The sequence below is a fragment of the Cynara cardunculus genome, assembly GCF_001531365.2.
Source record: "Cynara cardunculus var. scolymus isolate 2C chromosome LG 2, CcrdV1, whole genome shotgun sequence".
Taxonomy (NCBI): domain Eukaryota; kingdom Viridiplantae; phylum Streptophyta; class Magnoliopsida; order Asterales; family Asteraceae; genus Cynara; species Cynara cardunculus.
Genome location: NC_037529.1, coordinates 47027396 through 47038111, shown reverse-complemented (window position 1 = coordinate 47038111; position 10716 = coordinate 47027396). Strand labels below are relative to the sequence as shown.

General features: G+C 35.0%; 1 protein-coding gene across 5 annotated transcripts; it reads left to right on the top strand.

The window, feature by feature from the left end:
* The first annotated feature begins 2986 nt into the window (after positions 1 to 2986).
* Positions 2987 to 9776, top strand: LOC112507255. 5 transcript variants are annotated; one of them, XM_025111747.1, is made up of 10 exons: positions 2987 to 3468; positions 6636 to 6815; positions 6934 to 7026; positions 7290 to 7472; positions 7562 to 7664; positions 7755 to 7925; positions 8052 to 8220; positions 8323 to 8806; positions 9136 to 9365; positions 9475 to 9776. In XM_025111747.1, the coding sequence occupies exons 1-10, from the start codon at positions 3265 to 3267 to the stop codon at positions 9536 to 9538; spliced, it is 1881 nt and encodes a 626-aa protein (XP_024967515.1). In that variant the 5' UTR covers positions 2987 to 3264; the 3' UTR covers positions 9539 to 9776. The 5 variants fall into 5 exon arrangements, with proteins under 5 accessions (XP_024967515.1, XP_024967516.1, XP_024967514.1 ...); XM_025111745.1 differs by having other exon boundaries at positions 3006 to 3113; positions 3258 to 3468; positions 8052 to 8806; XM_025111748.1 differs by having other exon boundaries at positions 8052 to 8407.
* Positions 9777 to 10716: the final 940 nt, after the last annotated feature.

Here is a 10716-nt window from a genome sequence, read left to right as displayed (position 1 = left end):
ACCATCCACAATAAAAATGATTAATCAACCTCTCATAATTACAAAAAAAATGAACAAAATGAAAAATTATGATTGGTTGAATGCGGTTTGCACGGTTTGTACAAATTGAGTGGTTTGCATTTGATCGCTCCCCTATATAGATATATATATATATATATATATATAGGGGCTGGTTCAAATGTTAACCAAGATTATTGTGTTAACTTTGTTAACCAATCTTAGATTAATTCTTACAATATACGGTTGTGATTAATCATGATAAAAAATTAATTTTTTAAATTTACAATTTCAAAAAATATATGCGAACAAAGGGGAAAAGAGTACTTAGGTAATTTTCTTTTTTATATAACTACCATATCATTAATTGGGAGTTACAAAATTAAAAAGTCTCATTATTTTTGTTAATTTACTTTTGTTAATGTAAGAACCATATGAACACACACACATATGAACCATTGTGTCAAATACGAAAAAAAATTGACATATATATGAACTTGGACTGCATAGCATTTATGAACATAATAAGAATAGCTGCTACACGAAAGGAAATAAATAAAAAAACATGTATGAACACAATATGAACAGCTTGTGAACAACAGTTCATTCATTATAAACACATTCAGGAGCGAGCGAATGTTGAGATATGCAGCTGGTGTACATATGAACACAATATGAACACTTGAGAACAATAGTTCCTTCATTATGAACGCATTCAGGAGCGAGTCAATGTTGAGATATACAGTTAGTGTACATATGAACACAATATAAACAACTTGTGAACAATAGTTCCATCATAATGAACACATTCAGGAGCGAACCAATGTTGAGAAATGCAGCTAGTGTACATATGAATACAATATGAATACTTGTGAACAATAGTTCCTTCATTATGAACAATGAATTTATCCATAATAGCTTGAACGATACCGAAACTTTACTACCGGATCTCTTCTACCAATCACAAATTCAAAAACATTATAGATAGAAAATCAATATTATAAAAAAAAAAAAGAAATTAACAACAATTATGAGATTTTTTGATTTTGTAACTCCCAATTAATGATATGGGAGTTACATACAAACTAAAATTACATATTTACCCTTGTTATTAAATTATGAGATGGATATAAACTTAGATAAAATATGGATTTTCATTGGTTGAGCTTGGTTAACAAAGTTAACACAATATAATTTTGTTGTATAGAGTTGGAATAGGTCCAAACATCCAACAAATCATCTAAGCCTATTGTGCCTTGAAGGTTGAACTTATATCTATTTGTGAGCATTGTTGAAGAAACTAATTTGATTTAGTTAGTTGCTAACAACACTTTTTACCATGCTACTTTTTAGGTTTGGTTTGGGTAAATTTCTATTTGAATCTTCTTTTTGGAAGCCATCCATGATCCACCTTATACATACTTAATATTGCATGTGTTGTCAAGACTTGGTTTTAAGAGACACAATATTGCCTTATTTTCCTAAGCTTGGGTAACGTGTGTGCATGAATACCGTCATGCGTATTTATTTATATGTGCGAACTTGCTAACTACAACATATTTCTAAATCCGACTAATAATAGATAATCAAGGTTGATGCTCAAAACTTGATGGAGAAAATTCATCTTATCCATTTCTAACATGCCAACATCGACCAAGACATAATCGTAAGTATACCTATTTTGCATCTTAGACAATGCTACAAATGATTTCATTGTAATGTAACCATAGAAAATACATGTGACATACTAATAACAACCACATTGATACTTTGCAAGTTGGTTATACTATATATTAAATATATATAAAATTAAACCAAGGCTTTATGATTCCTGACTTTGTCCTTTAAAGTTTCTCTAAGTTCTTGAAGAAATATATTGGTTGTGTTCTTATCAATTAATTTGTGGTTATGACAACTTTAAAGAACAAAAAGGGAAATCATAAAGCATGTTTCAAAGTAACGATAGTTTTTATGTTATATAATATATGATCTATAGTTTACCGACTGTTGATATGAAATTGATTACCAGTTGTTTTTTTTTCCATGTATTTTCTACCGTTATACTCACAACGAAAGCATTTACAGGATTGTCTATGGTACAAATTACAAAATGGACATACATACAACGGTGTCTTGGCCGATGTTAACATGTCAAAATGGATAAGGAGGGTTTTCTCCATCAAGTTTTGAAGCATCAATCATATTTATCTATAGTTAGTAAGATTTAAAATAAAGTAATTAGCAAATTGCACAATGAGATGGTGAATTTCCCGTTAAGTAGTCTAGCTTGTCTTAACCTATTAATTTAGTCTATTTAACGGTTGAACTTATTTTTGCTCCTTTGCTCATATGTGCTTGCATACGTATGTAGATATATGTATATACACATATGACATACCTATGTATCTATTTATGTATATATTTTATGTATATATACATGCACACATACACATACACACATATGTATATATGTGTGTGTATATATCTATTAGTGTACACACAAGTGATCCATTAAGAAATTGGAAAGGAGGGAAGTCGGGGAGTCCCTATGGTCACTTTGATTCTAGTCTAATGTGTGTTTTAGATAGTTAGAAGTATTAATTCTCGTATGTATATATATATATATATATATATATATATATATATACACTAATGTATATGTTGGTAGTTGCTATTGTTCACTTGAAATTATTGATCTTGATTCTTGAATCTCAATAAATCAAGAAATATTTTATTCAATAATGCACCAAATGAGTACCTTTTTTTTTGATAAAAAAAATCATGAAAATGAAATAAATTGTTGAATATGGAAAAAGATTTTTAAATATTTATTGCCTTAACGGCAACCTACACCATTATGATTCCACCATACCTCCGGTATGAATATTGATTTGTTTATTCTTTAATCTAATTTCAAATCGAAAAGGGTTTAAGTAAAGTTATTATTTAGCCCTAACAAATTATAAATCAATTGTTGGATTGAGACGAATTGAGAGTGCCAGCAGCCGCAGCAGCAGCTTAAGATTTTCAATATCCCTTGGAATCAGTCGATGAAACACTTGAAATTTTGAGTACTGAGAAATCCAAGAACTCCCACAAATTTTCAAGAAAAGCAGGTCATAAACCTTTGCCTTTTTGCTTACTCCAAATCTCCCCTCTTTGGTTCATCTCAAATCAAATTTCACCAAATTGGAAAAACCCAGATGGATTTTTAACAAAATTTCTTGAAACAAATTCTGGGTTTTGATAATTTTGTTTAGTTTTACAATGGGTGTTCAACAAGACGTGGTTCCTTCGGGGCCATGGGAGCCAGCACCTCAATCAAACCCTGGGATTCAGCGATGGAACAAAGCCGAGAAAGCTTGCGAGGGGATGATTTCCAAGTTTCAGCCAACTATCGTTGCTGAAAGGAAAAGAGATGCAGTAATCAATTATCTGCAGAGATTGCTCAAGGATAATCTTGATTGTGAGGTGAGATGATTTTTTCCACAATCGGTTGCCTTTTAAACCATTCTGATTATAATTATCTTTTGTGGTATGATTGAATTGAAACAATTGAATTTTAATACGCATGTGTAGGGATTATTTCAGTAACCATATTCACTGATTTGATTACTTGGGTAAGAAAGAAGACAACACAACACAACACAACACATCACGATCTTGTATAAAGAAAAATGTTGATCAAGATTGACATGGGGAGAACTAGTCAAAGAGAAACTCAATGGGGTTCACCTATTTTCATGATCTAGATGTAGATTCGAGGATTAGATGATCACCTTTGCTTTGAGGTTCTTAAAACCGCATACTATGGTTATTGATTTCATAGGAATATGTGAGGGAAGGAGTTTCGTATGAATACGATGAATTGGGGTATACACTACCCTCTGGACCGGTCTCATGCCCATCTTGGGGGAGGTAAATCACTGCGAGTCAGCAGTAAGCGATGGTGCTGAGTTTGAACCGTGTGGCTTCCCACCATCCTACTGCTAAGGATAAACATGGGGACATCTCTTACGATCAATTTGCATGTCTTTGGTAAGCATTCGGGGATTAGTCTGTTAATTTTTCGTAAGGTTTGGCAAAACATCTCTTCTTGTTGTTGGTTTATTTAATATATATAGGGAAATAGGGAGAGGAGAGGAGAGAGTTTAAGTAAAAGGGATAAAACTTTATGACGACTTTGGTAGTGCATAACCCTTTCTGAAAGGTATATAAAAGTGTATCTCCTTGGCGTTTCTAGCTTGTTATTATAGGAATATTTTAATGGTTGTATCTATCATGGTAGCGCTAATTACATAATCTGTTGTTACCTAAGAAGTAGTAAAGAGGGCTGATATGTAAAGATCCCAATGACATTGGGAAGTTTCAAATTGATTCATATATAGTAAACGTGTGAATGAATATTCGACATATGACTTTGACGTAGCAAGAAACATAGCATTTTTTAATGCTCTTGAATGCATCTGTTATAATCATCGACATCATTGGGTATCTTATTTTACTCAAAAAGTAGATATTAGACTATGCACGTTATTTGAAGGAATGATGAACCTATATTTTTTAAGGTTCATAGGGTATATCTCATGGGCAAGCCTTAGGGGCTGTTTGGTTGGTTTTCCATCGAGTCTTGTATGGGTAAAGTTGTCTGTGTAAATTAATCTGTCTATATAGATAGGCAAGGTTTTTTCATAGATGGAAGGAGATATATTTTTTAATTGGGAGGGGTAGGTTTGGAAAAAATACTTGGCTTTCTGCAAAAAGCTCACCCCTAGAGGCTTACCGAATAAGTAACTTTCCATATCATTAAGCCACTACCAAAAAGTCATATATAGTTGACCGAATAAGTTGTGAGTCCCATTAAGCTCATTATGCTGCTAACAAACAGGCCCTTAGAGTTGGAGCAACCCTGAATAGTAGGTCACAACTTGATGTATGGAAGAAGCCTTGTTGCAAAATGCAACAAAAGATGACTAGTGTCAAAGAAACATATTGGGGTCTAAGTGGTTCGTTTTGGGTTCTATTTTGGTTAGAACAAATTGGTTTAGAACTTTCTTGAACTATGAAATATAAATATTGTATATATGAACAGATGGAAACTTTCGTTATTATGTGTTAATCACAAAAGAGTAGAAGGTGAAAAAGTATAGCAAGATTAGATATATAGATGCACATCTAGCTATTGTACGAAGGGTGATCCTCATGCACCAAGATGCTTCACTTTGCAACCGTTACGGAAGGTATTCCATAGATTCAACCTCTCAGGAAGAAGATATCTTCATAACAAAACAGTTGTGTTTTAAAAACATAAATATCACTTCTAAATGCTCACTTTTAAATATCCTCGTGCGTTACATCCTACCGTCCCCAGATCCTACTCTGTGTGAGATTCACGGTGTTCATTTGGTCTGGTTCATTCTCTAAGTTGTCCTTGAGTCCCATGCATCGTATTATTATATTATATATACTCTCATATGCTGCCAACTCTTCTCAATTGCTGTTATTACCTGCATCCACTGCAGTGGCATAACATTACTTGCCATTGCAGCCGCTACCCTCTGCCACCATTTGCCACCGTTGCATTGCCGACTGTTGACTGCTAGAGTGAAAACCTATAGAATCTTGATGTTTCTTTGGTAGATGGAGAAATTCAATACTTATATTTGGTAACAATAATGAGTTAATGATTGTTCAATGTATTTTATATCAAGTATCTTTGTTCTATTCTTGATGGATGTACTATATTTTGTATGTAGCTATAAGTCTATAACATTCAAGATAAAGGATGAACAAGAGGTATGATTAAGTTTTCAATGATGACTTAAACTGATGGCCCCATCAACATGCCTCTAATTGTATTTTGAAGTAGTTTCCTATTTTGTATTGAATAACATAACAAAACAAAACAAAATCGAACCCCAAATGATCAACCGGAGTTTTCCAATGACTTGCTAATAGTTACACCTTCAAACAACACGAAAACCAAATCGAACCTTGCACACCCCTATGAATATTCAAACATAATAGCTCCATTGTCTTGTTGGTATTGTTAAAAATCAATATGTTTTTTTTTGTTGATTAACGTGGATATCCAACCCGCTATGCAAGCCGACTAATCCCAGGCCGACCACCTGCTTTGTAGATAGTCTGGAGTCACCGCATTTGAACCTCCGTGGCCACAAGGGGATTTTTATTTTTCCTTGGATTTGAACTTGGGACCTCCTAGTACTTTTGACCTTTGGAGCCAAGCTCAAACCAATCATGCACCACCCTTGTGGTTAATCAATATGCTTTTAAGCATAATTTCACCAACATTCGGGTAAACCTAGTTACATATTTACCCTTTTGTTGTATTTTATTATCCTGCATTAGCATAAACGTAGGAATATAGTTTGCGATCATATCTTGTGTACAAAACGATGATCCTTGTAGTTTCCTTGATTTTATTGGGCGTCTTATTATCTTCAGTTGCTTCTAGCATTAGATTTTCAATGATGAGTGAGGATCTAAAATGTTTCAAATGATCAAAAGATTAAAGTTGTAGAGAATTACAGTACCATCTTTCAAAAATAAGATCAACTTTGTACTAAAATAACATCCATGAAAATTTTATTTGATTATTCATGAACTTCCTTCAGGTGTTCGCTTATGGATCAGTGCCATTGAAAACCTATCTCCCTGATGGAGATATCGATTTAAGCGCGATTGGTGCAAGCACGGATGAACTTGTAAGGGATATCGCATCATTACTCGAGAGTGAAGGGAATAATAGCTCAGCGGAGTTTGTTGTTAAGGATGTCCAACTTATTGGTGCTGAGGTATTTTCTTCTAATACTGCACCATGCCCCCCAAAAAAGAATGAGCTCTTGTGGTCAAATAGTCTAGTTTTTAACTTATAACTGAGATGAATTATCTGGAAAACAAATTTGATGGCAGGTTAAGCTTGTGAAATGCATGGTGCAAAATCTTGTGGTTGACATTTCTGTTAATCAAATCGGGGGACTTTGCACTCTATGTTTTCTCGAGCAGGTAGGTGAAACTTTTACGAACTCTATGCCATGCTATATAATGGTTTTATTTTCTCCATGTACTTATAAAAATGGTAAAAATACTCGGTAATTCCCATAAGCATCTTATACTATTCGGTTCTTATTTTAACAGTAAATAATTTCTTTGTTCATCCATGCGACGCAAGAACCATTTTCTATATCTGTTTATCATTATTACTGTGTAAAACATTTTGTATATTGATGATTATAAACACATATAAATCTTATCTTCGAATATTTCAGGTGGATCGTGTAATCAAGAAAGATCACCTTTTCAAACGAAGCATTATTCTGATTAAAGCGTGGTGCTACTTCGAGAGTCGTACTCTCGGTGCACATGTCGGTCTCATATCAACATATGGATTAGAGACTCTAGTTCTCTATATTTTTCATGTATTTCATATGGCAATAGAAGGTCCTCTCTCAGTGAGTTCTCGAAAAACCTCCATCCTCTATATCCAAATTTCAGATATATATTAGCTACTAAATTTCCCTTGAATGCAATACTTTGATAGGTTCTGTATAAATTCTTGGAGTATTTCAGTGCGTTTGATTGGGATAAATATGGTATCAGTATAATGGGCCCCATTAGATTATCCGAGTTGCCAAGAATCGTAGGTGAGTTTAAACATACCATTTTAATGTCATTTTCGTTGTTTCTTTCTCATATTTCTTCATTGAAACCGTCTTTTATCTTCAAAATTGTAGTCGAGAGACCACCAAACAGCAACAATTTATTGCTTAAAGTCGGTTTCCTTAGACATTGTTCTAAGACGTTATCGGTTCCCATGAGATCTGGGGATGTATTTTCTAAAAAGCATCTCAACATTGTGGATCCGTTAAATGATCATAACAACCTCGGGCGTAGTGTTAGCCAAGGTATGTCTCTAATTCTTTAGGCATTATGTTTTGCATTAGGTAGGGGTCTTCATGGATACAGCCGCTCTATTCTCTAGGCATTATGTTATTATCGGTTAATTCTTTTACTTTTCAATATATGGTCAGGAAATTTTTTTCGTATACGTAGTGCATTCGGTTATGGTGCTAGAAAACTCGCGGAAATCCTTATGACCCCAGAAGATAACCTGACCAAGGAGCTTCTTTCGTTTTTCTCAAATACATTGAATATGCACGGAAGTGGTCAAAGACCTGATCTTCCTGATGATGTTCCAAGGTCTTTTCTTAACGTCAGCATTTCAGGGGCAGAAAAGACATTTACCACAAGGGTAAGTGGAAAACCGAGAAGCTCTAATGATGAAAACTCATATGAAGGCAGTGGGTTTCCGGGGAACCGATTTTCTAGCGAAGGAAAAGACGTATCTGCCCTCATGTCGAGTAGTACGGGAGAAGCTGCTAATCCTGTCAGTATACCATTCTATGCACCCCATCTTTTGTTTGATTACTCCAAGTTAGTTAATAAGGAGGAAAATGGTGATATTGATGATGCCAAACAATCTGAGGTGCATGAAACTGGTGTAAACTTGGCTCCATCGGAACCATTGGATCTCACCGGTGACTTGATGTCTCATTTGGTGTGTTTGGAGCATGTCAGGTGGTGGAATAGTTATGTTCTGGGACCACCCATGATGGGACCACCGCCACCACCACCGCCTATTTTGCTAAGCATGATTGCGTCGGAACATGGTGGTGTTGTTCGCCATCCACAGTTCCACCCTTCAGACCAGATGTTCATGCCTAGATCACCTTTCGTTCCCAATGATCCCAATCCAAGAGGCACCATGACATACTTCACGGACATGGTAAATTTCATATTTTGTTAATTTTGGAACTCATAATTTATTTATTTTGTAAATTAGCAAATTTAGCATGCCCATATCTTGATCACCATTGTTAAACTCTTACGCCGTGTTCTCGAAACCTTTTTATAAGTTGGGAGTCTTCACGAAAGCAGCTGCTCTAGTTTTATGTACCCCCAACCCACCTCCAGGAGGGATATATGGGGCTTGTTCTGTGTGGTTAGATTATGGCAGTCTTTTTAGAGATATAGGTATATCATTTTGTTGATCATTAAAAAAAACAACCTTTTGAGTTCTAAACTATCCATATGTTTTTTGTATTAATCCTTCAGAATCGATCTCGACATGGTTATCACACCAAAACATCGAATGCAACCAATAAAGGAACATCTAACCCAACTGATTTCATTACCCCACCTGAAGGAGTTGCTGGATTTGGTCTGGTTGGCCGTCCTACACCACCACATAGAGAGCCGTTGTTACATAGGCGGCACCAAAATCATAATCGAGCTTGTCAGCAGGATGGTACACAGAGACCCAGATCTGTTTCTGGTATGGATAGGTATAGGAAAAGTATCATTTCTTAAATTGTATAAAAACTGGTGGTTTAATCTAATCCCGCTATATGGGTTGCACGACGAATCTGATATGCTCGGAAATGTGATGTGTAGGTTCAATGTACAATCCTCATACCATCTAAAAGATGAAGATGATTTCCCACCTCTGTCTGCGTGATTGTAGTCGGGCGGAGGACATCTACAAGGATCGGTAGTGGGATCTCGGAAATCGCGAAGGTGGTTGTGCATGTAATATATGCATAAAGAAATGTTACAAAGTTTTTCTCTGCGAACACCTCAAATTTTGTTGTCAACATAAACTGTAAGTTCTTGTTGTCTATCCCTTAGTTTTAATACATTTTAGGTGGCCCCTTGTATTCTGGTGCTTTCAACAATTTTGGCTCATTTTTTTGTCTTGTCTTTAAAACAAATAAAAAAATTTGCAAGGTCTTTATAGAAACAATCATTTGGGTATCCTTGTCGAGCCCTATTTTAGCTGGGATAAATTATAAAACGGGTTCGTTGATGGAGTGAAGAGGAGGTCTTGGATGAGCAGTTGAGGTTAGACATGGTGGTTTTATGTATTTTTCGAGATCCAATAGGTCGTAGAGATGCAAGACTTGACGGGAGGAAGGGATATGGAGAGGTAGGCTTTGAGGCTGTTTTTTAGCAGCTTAATGAGCTTAACAGGAATTGTAGTTTATTTGGTCAGGTATACATGTTTGGTAGTGACTTAATGATATAGAAAATGACTTTTTCAATAAGCTTCTAGGCGGAGCTTTATGTAGAAAGACAAGTTTTTCCAAACTGTCTTTCCCAATTAAAAAACATGCTCCATTCATCTACGAAAAACCCCTCTCAAACAAAAACCTCTAAATCTATACAGACATATTAATGCACATAGACAACTTTATCAATAGATGATATAATGCAAAGCCAATGGTGGTTTTTTTTTTGTAGCTTCTTTTTTCAACATTTTCTATTTTCATAGATTTTTTGAGCAAGTTTTATCCTTTTTAACGCACACTTTGCACAAGGCAGGATATTGACGGAATCCGGTCCTATTTGTAACTGGTTAAGGAGACTTGTTAGAACAAGGTAGGCCCAATAGGTTAACCTTCTTTTCTAAATCGATTATGGTCTGCCCATAAGGACCGGTTTTGTAATCGTAACCGAATTGGTTTTAAGAAGTTCAAATAATTTTCAATTGCCACGCATTTAATATCGAAAGTGAATTACATGTTATGTTCTTATGATTAGGTTTTCTTTAACGAATCCCGTCCGTGTCTTGAAAAAAACAACGGATTGTGCCCCTTTTCGTTTGGATCCTTATCGCTAACGTTTGTTAAAAGAAAA